At 50.7% G+C, this 13,793-nt stretch overlaps 1 protein-coding gene across 2 annotated transcripts; it reads left to right on the top strand.

Moving 5' to 3' along the window:
- Nucleotides 1–753: 753 nt before the first annotated feature.
- Nucleotides 754–12,622, top strand: MAP6D1 (MAP6 domain containing 1). Of its 2 annotated transcripts, none has more exons than XM_084528735.1 (3): nt 754–1,264; nt 8,119–8,236; nt 10,527–12,622. In XM_084528735.1, exons 1-3 carry the CDS (start codon nt 789–791, stop codon nt 10,551–10,553), a joined length of 621 nt encoding a protein of 206 aa, XP_084384861.1. In that variant the 5' UTR covers nt 754–788; the 3' UTR covers nt 10,554–12,622. The 2 variants fall into 2 exon arrangements, with proteins under 2 accessions (XP_084384861.1, XP_084384860.1); XM_084528734.1 differs by having other exon boundaries at nt 10,476–12,622.
- The last annotated feature ends 1,171 nt before the right edge of the window (nt 12,623–13,793 follow it).

The following is a 13,793-nucleotide window of genomic DNA, read 5'->3' as shown; positions in this document are numbered from 1 at the left end:
CTGTAAGGGATGTCTATCCATCCAAATAGCTGCTTCAGAGAGGCCGGGCACTCAAGGAGAGGTCTGGTCATAGCCCATAGCCAGGTCTGTCCTTCCTTACCGGAATCAGGTCCCAACATCACCTAAGTTCGAGGTGCTAATGCACCACAGGTTCAATGGCTTAGCTGAAGGAGAGCAGTAGATCTCAGCCTTCTGAGTTTCACTGCACAATTACTTTGTTTTTTAGTCTTACCAGGTAACCATCCATCTGTAACTAGATTACTTTCTAAAATGAGGTACCCTCTAGCTTTTAAATAGATGGTTTTCTAATAGGTGGAGTCTGCTTATGCCTCACTTTTACAGCTCCGTATTTCACAGCTCAGAGACCTGCCAGGAGATTCAGAGTCCTCCCTAACACACCGAACGGGGAATTGCGGAGGAGCATCATGGCCCGCAGCCACTTCTTACATAAGATGTCCAATTTCAAAAGCCAGATTTATCCCCAGCGTAATCCTGTGGGCGTCAGCGATCGGCACCGGGACCCTTTGGTTTGAGCCCCCAGAGAAAACCTGCAAGCTCCGGTCCCCAGCAAGCGCTGCCATCCGCGGATCGCGCACACAGCAGCACGCCCGAGGGGCGCTCGGCTTTGGGGCAGCAGGGAGCGCCTCCGAAGGGAAGCCGAGCCGCTGTGCCGGGGACTCGCACCGAGCCCCGGAGCGGGGAAGGGGCGGCGGGGGGGGGAGGACGGGAGGAGGAGGAGGAGGAGGAGCCGCCGATGAGGACCGGAGCCGGCTGCGGGCGCCGCGGCCATGGCCTGGCCCTGCATCAGCCGGGTGTGCTGCCTGGCGCGCTTCTGGAGCCAGCTGGACAAGTCGGACCTCTCCGTGCCGCTCACCATCCACAACTACTCGGCCATCGACGAACCCGACGAGGCGACCGGGGGACCCGAGAGCGGCGGCGTTTCCCCCCCGCCCCGGGGCTGCCGCCGCCCGCCCGCAGCCCCCCGCCCGCGGGCCGCCCCCGACCGGCCGGGGGGGCGCAGGAAGGGCCCTGCCGGGGAGCCCCCGGCGGCGGAGACGCAGTACCGCCGGGATTTCCGAGCCTGGCCGCTCCCGAGGCGGGCACCCTTCCCCTGGGGCGGCGGCAGGGCCGGGGCCGGGGCCGAGCCCCCCGCCGTGCCCGCGGCCGCCCCGAGCCGCGCCGCCTGCCCCCTGCCCGGTCCCGGCGGCCCCGAGCAGCTCCGGCCCCGCTCGCCTCCAGCCGGCGGCCACACCACGTCCTACAGGTAACGGGCGGCTCGGGGCGGGGGGCGCCGGCTTTCAGCAAGCCCCGGGGACTCAGCCCCGCCGCAGCCCCCTCGGGTCCCCGAGCGAGCGGCGGGGCCGGGCGGGAGGTGCGGGGCTCGGGCTGCGGCTCCTTCGCACCGCCCGTCTCCTCCTCGCGGGGCGCGGGGACCGTGGTGTGCTGCGAGAGGGATTAAGGGAGGAATTCGTCCTATTCTGACAGAGCCACAAGTGTTCAGTCGCTGGTTGTGCCTCGGGTAGCCGTGCAGCGCTTCCTTCCCCCGCTAATTGCGGTCTGTGACATTTTGCAGCGCGGTGCCCTGCAGGAGCGCAGCCCCGATCCTGCGCCCCGCCACTCGCGGTCAGCACCGGCTGGAGAAGGCGCAGCCACTGCTCGCCCTGCCTCACCGCTACTGCATCCCCCCGAGCGGTCACAGAGCTGGTCCTGAAGAGCACTTTGAGATTTCAAAGCAGTGCAGGAATTACCGTGTCAAGGAAGCCTTTCTAACACACCAGCAGCCAGATTCAGCTTTCAGAAACGCAGCCGGCTCCAAATTGTTGCTCAAACACCCTCCATGCAGAGCGCATCCGAGCCACAGCCTCCCTGCCCAGCCACTTTGCACGCCTTTCCTCCCCGGCTCGGCTATTCCTACCCAGGGCTCCCTATGTCATAAAAGGGGAAAAAGTCTGCAGATCGCAGGACAATGTTGGCTGTGCGAGATACCAGGGAGCAAATCACAACAGAAATCGTACAAGAAGTAAGGCTTGCAGGTAGCCAAGGAACCCACCCCAGCAGAGCAGTGCAGGCTGAGGCAGGAGCAGGGCAGCTGCCCCAGAGCAGGGCTCTCCATGAACCACATTTAAGCTGCCTGAAGGCTACCTGCAGACACGCCCTATGCAAGTCAAACCACATTTGTCTTATTCCCAGTAATTCCCACAGCTTTGCTGAAGTACCACCTAGTGCAATACTGCAAGTGTAAGAAATCCCCATAACACTGGCAACAACTGACTGCACCCTAGGTGCATCACAGGAGCCACAACCAACAGCAAGAGAGAAGCCCACAACAGCCTTGCAGGCTGTGAAAATATCTTCTCACGCATTTCCTTCTCACGCTTTTCCTTTTTCAAGGGAGACTGAGCAGGAGGGGAGCACTTGGTACCTGGCTGCTATTTGCCCATTTCCAGTTCCATTTGGGGCACGGCTGTCTGCAGCACGTGCACTGTTTTCAGGCTGCACAACCACAAGTCCACCTTCACCAAGCACAGAGCAGGCCACTTTTCCTCTGCACCTTGTTGTCTTCCAAAGGCGGCAGCACGGTGCGTGAACACTTACCTGGAGGCAGCAGCCACGCAGCGCTGTTCGGTGTTGGTGCTCTTCATCTTCCCCTCTGGTGAAGGCCAGAGAGACTCCCCTTGTGCACACAGCAGCTCCTCGGTGGTCATACTCAAAATAATAAATAAATAAAACGACATGGGGAGCAAAGGTGGAAAGCACACACGTTTTGGGGTGTGCCTTCATTTCCTTTTGAGGGAGAACCATGGTGTAAATTTCCCCTTTCCTGCTGTTGCTGTCTGTGGCCCCAGGCAGCCCTGAGGAGCAGACTCTGCGTGTAGACCAGCTGTAGCCACTCAGGACAGGTGGCCGTTTGATTTATATGCACTGCAGGTAGTTCAGCTGGGTCATCACAAGGGTGGGCAAAACAAGCCCCAGCTGGGTTTGTTTTTAAGTTAAAGAGATGAGCTCCTAAGGGAAGGACTGGTTTCAAAAGTGCAGAAAGTTGGCATTGGGACCTGGTCCACTCCAAGCTTTTAAGGGCATTGGCATTTTTTTGTTTAATTCAGTAAGCTGATGGGGTTTTTGTGTTTGGGGTTCTTGTTTGATTATTTTTAATTTGGGGGTTTTGGCGGCATGTTTCTACAACCCCCCAGTGCACGTTTGTTCTCATGGAGCATACAAGCGTAGCTGGGAATCCCCAGCACCATCCGGCATCGCTTGATCTGCTTTTGTGCATCAGTTCAATCCTTCGGTGAGACTTTCCTTCTGTACATTCCTGCTCCATCTTTCTCTCTGCACTCTTTTTTTAAGCACAGAAGGAAACCCAGCTGCATACAAACCCAGCTGTTTCCTTGCACATGGTGCAGCCAGGCAGATTTATGTTTAGCAGAACATCAGTGACTAAGCCCAAAAGAGCAGTCCCATTCCTTGGGACTTTGGAGGAGTCTTTCCAGAGCCAAATGAAAGATAAACGTAGAGGGGGCACTGGAAAAATTCCTTCCTCTCTTTGAGGAGGCAAATTTTTAATTATGAACTAACAACTCAGCACAAAGAGTAGGAGGGCACATGGCAGCCTGCTCTCCAGAACATTGCCCTGTGTCCTCAGGTCTCTGCGTGGATTTTATAGCTGGAGCTCTGCAGGCTCTGACTGAAGTCAAGGCCACGCCGGGCTCCACAGGGGGAGCTCAGGCACGCAGACCAAGGTGGATTGATAGGAGCTGCACTTGAAAGGCTAAAATGGGATGTGCTCCAACTGCAAAAAGATCCTGGGAACTGCTGCAGAGGGTTGCAGCAGATTGCATCAGGTGGACACAGGAGGAGGCAGAAGGAAGCACTGAGCCCCCCCTCCACACCTCCTTTGGGGTCATGGAAGGGGCTCCTGGCATTCAGCAGTGAGGCACAGGTGCTATGTAATTCTGACACAGCAGAGACTTGAGTGCCATTAATTGTAGCACTAGGTCCTGGATGAGGGGCTTACTTAGCTCCTTGCTTCAGTGGATGAGAGAAGCTGGTCCTATCAGCAACGCATCTCCAGCAGGTCCTGTTTGCTGGGCAGCACCCGTTTTTGCCTCGATGGAAGGCAATGGGACATGGGCACGACTGCTCTGCTGGAGCTGGTCCTAGTCCTGCTGAGAGGAGAGCCCTGGTTGAGGCTCAGCTGTATGTGTTTGAGTTACTCGGCTTCCCCTTCCATAACCTGCCAGCCTTGAGAAAGCGTTTCAAATGCATCCAGAGCTGTGACTGTTTTGTCTCTTCCCCCAGCCGTCAGCTTTTCTTGGATTTGCGCTCAGGGAAGGGGGAGGACAGCTCTGAGTTTCTGCACACACGCCCAGTGCCAGCCCCCAGCAGCACCTCATCGCTGAAGCTGGCGTTCCAGCACCATCAGTGGGTTGGGTGGGGGTGAGGGCTGAGAGCACCCGGCTTGTGTGTGGGTGTGGAGGCGCTGCAGCAAAGCAGCCCAAACTGGAGGCCTTGAAATCAGCAGGGCTTCCTGCTCGCAGGGACTGAGCAATTCTGGTCTGGTGCTTTGAGGAAAAGAAAACGTGCGAAGCGCTGGGGTTGCTCAGGGGTGAAGGCCTGGGGTGCCCTCATGAACGGTTTTGGAAACAGCAGGGTGGGGGATCCCGTGGTGAGCTGAGCTCCCACCTTCCTGTGCATGTGCTCAGCACTGTGACTGCAGAGCAGGGATCTCCCCACCAGAGGAGATACCACAGAACGAGGGGGAACGATCCTTCTTCCCCCTTGCTACAGATGCAGTCTCAGAGCACGTCACTTTGCTGCCTGTACTGCCTGCCTGCCTTCAACTACTGCTTCCACAGAAGGCCAAGGTGAGCTGCAGTCACTGCTGCCCAGTGAAAAGCATTTTATTTCAGAGGTGCAGAAAGAAAAAAAATACCTGCACTGAAGTTAAGAGCACACGTGAGCTGGCAGGGTTAGGAGTACTGTGTGCAAGAAGCTTCATCTGTGATCCAGCAAGATATTTAAACACACGCTTATCCTTCATAATAGGAGTAAATCTTCTATAATCAAGGCTTAATGTTATCTTTACATTCTTAAGCATTTTGCTGCTTGGGGAAATTAATACTGAAGCCCCGATTTTTATGGTACTTAAGAAGTAAGCTTGCTTGGTGCAGGCACTGGGATAGATCCAGAGAGACGTGCTCTGCAGAGCCTGGATGGGGGAAGGGGGACGGGGCCGTGGGAGGAGAGCACGAGGCGGGTGGAAAGGCGCAGGAGAAGCTGGCTGTGCTGCCAAGCAGGCTGCAGAACTGAAACGGGGAAGATTCAAAGCTGTTGCATAAAGTTCAGAGGAATTTCCTCCAGTCAAAGTGCACCCAAACCGACATTAGATGAAAAGGAGAAAGAAGGGGAAATGGGAAAAGGCAGAAACCAAGCCCCAAGGCCTGCCCTCAGCCCCCCTCCCATAGCTTTCTGCTAAGAGGATGGCAGCTGCCCATCCTCTCATCCCACCACAAGTGCTCCTTCCTTGAGGCTCCATCTGGGAACACCTTTTAACCCCTAGCGTAGCAGAACAGTCACCGTCCCAGTGCTGCTTTGAGCACCCCAAAGTAAACTGAGAGCTGCTGTCTGGGGAGGAGGGAGAGGGGTAGTGCAGGAAGGATGAAGATGACCACCCTCCAGCAGCAGGCAGTGGCTCACGTTCATCCCCAGCAGCAGCTGGCTGTCAGACCATGTGGGGTTCTCCCCAACTCCACATCACTCCTGTAATTCCCCCTCCCGTGACATCGTTCTCTTGCAAGTAACTGCAATTCCTGGGATCTTGGACAAGGCACCTCCTGCGTGTGGATACCTCAGAAGTCATTCTGTCTCTCCAGGCTGTGAGGAGAACAACTTGGCTTCCGGCCAAAATGAAGGTCCTGCGATCCAAAATAACTGGGGTTGGGGGCCTGCCAAATCAGCAAATGATCTGCTGCAGAGCATTGAGCCAGAGCTGGCTGCAGACAGTGGTTCCAGTTGTTCCCTGAAAGCTGGGGACACGCTCCCCTGCAGGGCAGTGCAGCAGGGGGGCCAGCTGTGGCAAGAATGAGTGGTTCAGAAGCGATGCCATCAGCATCCTTGGGGCTTTCTGGGGGATAGCAGGCTCAAGTGGCTGGAACTGCTGGGATGTAATTGATGGCTTTGTACCATCTTGCTGGTAGTTTGCCCAGCCAGCATCTTCCCTCTGGCTGTGCAGCAGAGCAGAGCTGGATTTAGCTCAGCATTCACACTTGTCTGGGATTCCCTGCTGAAAGGTTGCCTTCCTGGGGCACCACTTAGCCAAAATCACCTTTCTGCAGAGGTGCTTTCTTACCTGGAGGTGCTAAAGCCTCAGGGATTGCACCACTGCCAGCAGGAGAGCCACACAGGCACTTACCTGCTGCCTGAGATAGCCTGAAAAGCCAGACGCTGAGAAGGCAAGAGGTGGCAGCTCAGAACAGCAGGAACAAACTGATTACATACAAGATTTGCAGGGCCCTTGGACAGCCCCAGCAGGGCCTGGTTGTGCTTTCCCGGGAGTGGGAAGCTCTCCTGTAGGGCAACATCTGTCACTAACTCTGAGTGCATTTAAGAACTCACCCTGCCAGTACACAAGCTGATGCCAGCCCCGGCTGTGGGCTCCAGGAGGGCAGCGCAGGCAGGAAATGAATAGCAACAACTCTTCAGAATTAACTTTGTTAGTTTGCAGGGTTGTCTCTAGGTTAGGTGTGCTCCAGGGTTGTACCCCACGTCTACACATCAACCAACAAGAGAGGCAGCATTTTAAGGTTGAAACTGCATTTAGAACTCAAGCACAATCCAGGCAGTGTGTATTCTAGTAATATATTAAAAAGATCAGAATCAAACTATGCATGCTAAACTACTACCCCATACTTATATACTTTAAATAAGATTTTTTAAAGAGGAATTTGCAGCCACTATCAAAATAGCAAATAGCACGCTTGGGAAAAAAATGAAAATTAGAAGGGCTGTGGTCAAAGCTAGGCTCAGCATGTTACAAACAAAGCCAATTTTTCTAGCCTGGACATGGCTTAGGACTTGTGCCAGGGTCATGACTCAGGATCCTATCTACAACCATCAAGTGAAGTGCAGTTAAGTGCAGTTATTATCTGGGGTATACCAGCGTGTGAACATCAACTTGTCACAGCTTAGTTAGCCTCCTCTCCTTTTGCTACAGAAGCTGCCTAAACTGGTTGTCAGAGCTGCATATGCAGAGAGAGCAGACTTAGCCTGTTCTTCTCTGCGAGCACACAAGCCAGGTCAGCTGCCTGCCACTGCAGCATCTAAGAAGTCCTAATGAGGAAGGCATTAGTGAAGCCTGGCTGTGACGAGCCAAAAAGCAGAGGGAAGCTGCATGCTCTTCAGTGCTCTTAAAACATACGCCTCTTTCCAAGCGTGCAGTCTCTGTACCCGTTCCACAGATGCCACAGCTCCAATGATAAGGTATCCAAGTGCCTTATTCTCAGACATTATCGTACAGAGTCAAAGCATTTGCCCCTGTTTGAAGGAAACCACTAGCTGAAGCATCTGGCAAGTGTGATGGTGTCTCCCTTCAGATGCGTTTCAGCCTACATTGCTACCAAAGTGCAATACAGAACACAGTGGCAAACATTCCTGGTGTCAAGAGAGCAAAAGGAAGGCAACATCAGCAGGTGGCCTCCCTCTGTGCACACGCAGACGGCACTCCCGGATCCCCAAACCACAATGGTTTACACTGCAAGTGACCAATGAGTCAGTGAATGCTAGCAAGCAAAAAGTGACCCTGACATTTTCTTATTCAGGAAGAAAGCACCGAGCACCTCCAAGACACAGCACATACATGTGTTGCCAAGGATAAAAGAGAGAAGCCAGGGCAGCCAGGTAGACGGGTCTATGCCCTAATGCATCTTTCAGTTTGGGCTTTTTGAGAAAGTCAGGCCTCTAGGCTAAGTTCTTTTGTTCCCAGATTGCCTTATCTAAGTTCAATATCGTAAGCTGATTGTAACCCGACTTGCCTTCTGGGTTTGCAACCACTCTGAGCAGAAGTACCCTGTGAGTATGTTGTGGTTTATGGGTTCTTTTGTCTTGACAATCTCATTTCAGGCAAGAGTATCGCCCTTGGACTGGAGCAAAACCATCCAAGCCTATAAAGACAAAGCAAGGCTTCATTATCCCAGAAGACCATTTTGTTCAAGAGACAAGTTACAAGGCAGATTTTAAGGTAAAAAACATATATATTTTTTTAAATCCCAAAGTCAGTTGGGCTAAAACCCAAGGTACGCATCAGGAACTCCTCATTTGTTACCGGTGTGGTGTGTGTAGAGTATCGCTGTGTCCTGTCTGACTGCAGCAACCCTTTGCTTTCAGAAAACCATGCTAGAGGAAGCAATACCATGTCATAATTCAGCCCGAGACCAAGATTTTAAATTGCCTGAAAGCCAGGAAGTCCAGGAATTGCCATTCCCACAATTGGGTGTGTTGTGTAGATGTAGATATATTGCCTCTCTCTATGTAAGGCCCATTTCACATCCTCTGCTCTAACTAGCAGCTGCTTGCCTGAGACCACTGTGGAGAAGGGTGCTTCGCAGCCTGTGGCCAAAGGCAAGGCAAGCAGCAAGTGGCTCAGGGAGCAGAGCCGGGGCTGAGCTCCCCAGCGCAGCGTGCGGTACCGTCAGACGGCAGCAGATCCTCCAGGGCCACATGTAAAAAGTAAATCTTTGCCTTGGAGGAGACGAGGAAGAAATGTTTAATCAGCAGACAGCAAAGTACCTCCTCCGCATAGGATTGCCGGTGTGCTGCTGCAACGAGGCACCCGATGGGTATATCCAGCTCCACTGAAAGTGGGACAGGCACCTCAGGCGAAAGAGAGAATTTGCAGAGCTCACCAAAGCTTCCTCCTCGCTCTGACGAGGCTGGGCTGCTCACTGAGCTGCAGAAACGAGGCCAGAAGGGGGGTTAACCCTTAAACCTTGTATTTTGACCCTTGTGTTTCAGGGTGTGTATTTTGGCCCTGGAGGGGCAAAAGACAGTGCCTTGGGTTCAGGCACCCTGAGACCTGTGCCCCTGCAGGAGGAGGAGGGAAAAAGAGCTGAGGGGAGGGGAGGAGTGGGAGACACACGTCAGGTAGTACTGCCCTGGGGTAGAACACGGCTCCTCAGCTGGCCAAGGGCGCAGCACTGTGTGAAGACATGCTGCCCTCCTGTGCTTCCAACCTGGCAGGCAGGATCCAAAGGAGCTGCTTCTAGAAGTACCCTCAGAGTCTTGCTCCCACTTCCTGAGGAAGGGGAAGAGAAAACTGGAATCCCAGACATGAAAACACAGCACCGAGGACACCGTGCCTTGGACCATGCAGAGGCCCTGGTTCTTGGAGCTTGTGGGTGCCACTGCAACCCCTCTGGCAGAGCCAGCACAGGCAAGGAACGGACAAGGTGCCAAAGAAACACCAGTTCAAACAGAAATGGGACTCCCCCTGGTTTACACATAGCCACTCAGACATTACCTCTTGCCTGAAGCCCATGGTTTCACTGGGCACATGAGCATCGGCTTTACATCGTGTTGTGACAGCTTGCCTGTAGGGCTCAGACTGCAGGTTGTACCCTGCTGCTGAGCTGTGGACAGGTCATTTTGGACATTCCTCTTGCTCCTTAGCATGTCAGATGCATCCCCAGAGGGATGGAAAGCACAGAACAATGCAACAACAACAACAAACAGATCAATACCTTTTTTCCTATACTTTTTCCCTGGGGCCTCACTCTTCTTTTTTGCTTGGATGGTGCTGTCAGAACCCCAGTACCCAGCAAAGCTTCCCACCCGCTACGTTTTATGGCCAGATTCACTCAGTGTCCTGGGCTGAATGCACACCTAGGACCAGTCCTGTTTCAAATCCTTCGGGTTTTAACCATTAGGAAGGACACAAAGCACCCAGCTGTGCTTCAGTACAACCAACTTCATACACCAGTCCAACAGCTACATATGGGGTGAAAATCTGACTCCACAGACATGAGAGTTCTGATCACTTCTGTTATCTCCGCATTTCTTCCAGAGCTGAGGAGTTTATATCCCTGCTAGAATTGTAGTTTCACAGACTGGCACAGCCAGTGGCCTCCCAGTTTTCTCCCTTTCTCTGCCAGGTACTCCAGGTCTGTGCTAGGTCTGTTCACAGCACAGTGGAGTTGTGGCTCCTTAGAGCACTGCAGTGGAGCACTTTGACAGAACCATGATGGCAGTCTCCAAAAAGCTAAGGGGCCAGACACACGTCACTAAAACTCCCCTCATTTTAATCCAGCACCAGTCCAGCAGTGAATTTGTCATGATGCTAGTCGAGTACGTGTCAGGGGGGATTTGTGAAGAGGGCAGCTCTTTGTCTTGCAGAGATTGGCACAAGGCTCAAGACCCCTCAAGCTCTCTGGACAGTTGCACTGTGTCATACTAATGTTTTTCTTCCCCCCTCACCCCACTAGATCCCAGAGGTGAAGACCAGGTTCTCCCCCAATCCTTCTGCTGTTTTCCAGGCACCATCACGGATCCTCAACGTATGAACCTGGACCCTTCTCACACCCAGGCAGCTTAAATGTGTTTCTGATGAGATGTACCACTATGCAATTTTCATGAGGAGTGTTAAGATCAAAGCTCCGATATTATCAAAAGCAGCTCTAGTGATTAGCGATGTGCACGCAGTTACTCTGAACACGCAAAGCACTCAATTCAGAACTGGCAAAACACACTGCAAAGAACGACCTAGTTTTTCACAGCAGCGGGTTCGTTACCATGCCAGCTGGCGTCACACTGGGAGATTGACTTTGGGCAGCGAAGAGTATTGCGGACAACATCCCTATGCTGAACTGCACAGGGCAGGAGGGCAAACAATCACAATAAGCAGGACAGATGATTAAAACCAAAACAAGTCTTCTTTAGTAGCACCCTCTAAACAGGCCAGTGAAAGACAGGGAATGTCTGGCTGACTTCTCAGCTTCTTGAAGTTTTTTGGAAACTAGAAGACAAACCTCTCACACAGTCCTCAGATGGCATCACCAGAATTCACAGCATCAAAAGGGGCTGGTCTGAACTTCCAGGTTTGTTCTAGAAGCTGGAGGAAGCACAGGGGCAAGCCAGCATTCATGAACTTTGAATCCGGCATATGCAGTGACTTGGGGCTTTAAGGATGGAAAGCTGGGTATTTGCAAAATTGGAGGGCTGGCGGCAGAGCAAGAAGGGACTGAACTTCTGAAAACAGCCCTGGCCATGCACCAGCTTGGTTCGGAGAGGATTGCATGGACACCGAGTCAGCTAAACACATACCAGGCTCCCGAGGATTTAAATATGCGTGTAATTTGTATAGCTGTTGAGTGTAAATACTGTATATGGATTTTACCTAAAGCAATTTGTGATCCTTTAATGAAAAGGACATGCTAATAATTTTAATAAATGTTAACTCTTTGCATATGCAAGGTGGAAAATATTGCCTTGAAATTCCTAAATTACTGCCTGCATCTTGGTAATGCTAATGCTAGGAACAACCAGAAGTGAATGTTACTTATAAACTCTTAGAAATGTAACATAGAATGTAAGACATCCTTCATTTTTAAGATGAGCCATTTTAAGTGTCATTATTCTAAAGCTGATTTATTTATTTATTTATTAACATCGGCATGGATTTAACTTTTGCTGAAGTACATGTGAGGTACAAGAAACCATTTTCTTTAGCCTTTGTTCATCCAGACTGTAGTGGGTTTACAGTTTTTATCTCAAGGACTTATCCAATATAAGTAGTTTACTGCTTACTTTATGTTTTTACTGTTTTTTTCCGAGATATAAAAATCGTAAAACATTTACTTTATGTGTTTGAAACACACAAATGTGTTGGCAGAATGAAAAGAAACTCTGCCGACTCTAACAATGATCAGATATTCATTCATCTGTAATGAAATGGACTTTAACACAGGGGATTCTTTCTTAACCTCCTCTCTAGCTGAAGTCAATGGCAAATTTAATGAACTTTGGGGACTCTGCAAACACATAACCATTGCTGAAAATTCCCATAAGAACAGTATTGAAAGTGTTGGCACGTGGATTACATCAGGAATTCATGCAGACATTGCCTTCTCACTGCATTATGTGAGAATTTAATATTGCACCTCTGCTGGTTGTACCAGTAGGACTGAATGCAGCCACAAGAACAGGCAACATCTGCAGTGAGCTGCGTTTGGTTGGACATGGATGACACCTCTCCCACTCACTCTTGCTTTTGGACCCAGAGGAACGTACAGTAATACCAGTGCTTGCCAAAATCATTTTTCAGGAGACTCATTTTTCAAGGAATTAATTTGAAACATTCAAACTGTACTAAATGTTTTGCATGTTAGATGTTTATAAGAAAAAAAAAAATCAATCTGCTTGATTAACCTCTTTATAATGTTTTTAACAGTTTTGTTCAAACAATTTCAGTCATTTCAATCCTGGGCTTTAACAGAAGAAAATAAAGTCTCTCCTCTTAATTCAGTGTATTTCTTAAAAAATCAACCCAGTTTTAAACAAACTGGAAATATAATGAGCTTGTATTTTATCAAATGGACTGGATTTAATTTAATAAATTAAAATGTATTTTGGCTATTGGTTCTTTCCCAGCATTTTTTTTTAATTGTAAAGCATAACCCTTGGATATTCAACCTCAGCAGCGCAATTTGTCACTGCATTTCTTTCTCACAGCTGCACCTGCAGGATAGCAGGGCACACTGGACACCAGGAAGATCCCTGACTGCATTCCCAGCCATCAGAGTCAATTCCTTATTCCTCAAGCTTATCTGCAGGTACAGCTCCCCCCGGTAACAATGGCTTGCAAAGCACATTTCAAGCTGTGACCTAAGTGCTGAGCTGAAAGCTGCAGAATTCATAATTACTTGTGGGATTTTTCCAAGACATTTTCAAAGGGAAAGCAAACTATTCAGCATGCAGTTCACCAACACAGGGAAAAGGGGGCTGAACCACTGACACTGATTTGCTGCATTCCACTACCAGACACACCAAGGCTACACCTATTCTAGTGCAGATACCATGCTCTCAGGACTCCCTGTTCAGTGGTGCGCACAGCACGTGCCCGGTTAACAGAAATGGACAAGCAACACACTGTTTGACCTTAGTTTCACTCACACACATCAGGGGAAAATGATATTAGCTTTCAATTTTAACATGGACCATAGCTTTGCAATTGTTCCTAAGAACATTTTATCGAGTAAGTAAGGAACATGCTGACTGTGCAACTAACTCCCCTGTCCACTGCAATGCCAGCTCCTCAAGTGATGCTTCAGGAGACTTCTGGAAGAAAGCCAAAGGCTCATGGTGCTGTTGCCTGACTTCAACTATCAGGAAGAACAGAAGGAAAACCAAGCAGGTACTTACCTCTGCAAGGGACAGAGCAATGCAACTGGCTGCTGACATCTGCAACTCATCTGCTTTTCCACAGGAAGTGCCCACCTTAGCAAAATCAAAAGGTATCAGCCCAAGTTCCTCTGACGAGGGCAGATCTACAGATTTTGCAGGCTCCAGGGAGTCACGATGCTGGGACGTGTTCCAACATTGCTCTCACACAAATATTTGTCTTTCCAGTTGCTTTAGGTTAACATACAAGCCTATCTCGTGTTTTCAAACTGCGAATCACACTGGAAATAGTGGTTATCGGATGCACAGAGAAACATCCTTTAAAAGGAAAGTCTTATACCTGAAGCTTTGTATTTACTACCTACAGCATGACACTGAACGTGCTTGTTTTGACTAGTCTTGCT

The sequence above is a fragment of the Aythya ferina genome (genome assembly GCF_964211825.1).
Source record: "Aythya ferina genome assembly, chromosome: 9".
NCBI classification, from domain to species: domain Eukaryota; kingdom Metazoa; phylum Chordata; class Aves; order Anseriformes; family Anatidae; genus Aythya; species Aythya ferina.
This window is presented reverse-complemented; position numbering and strand designations above follow the sequence as displayed.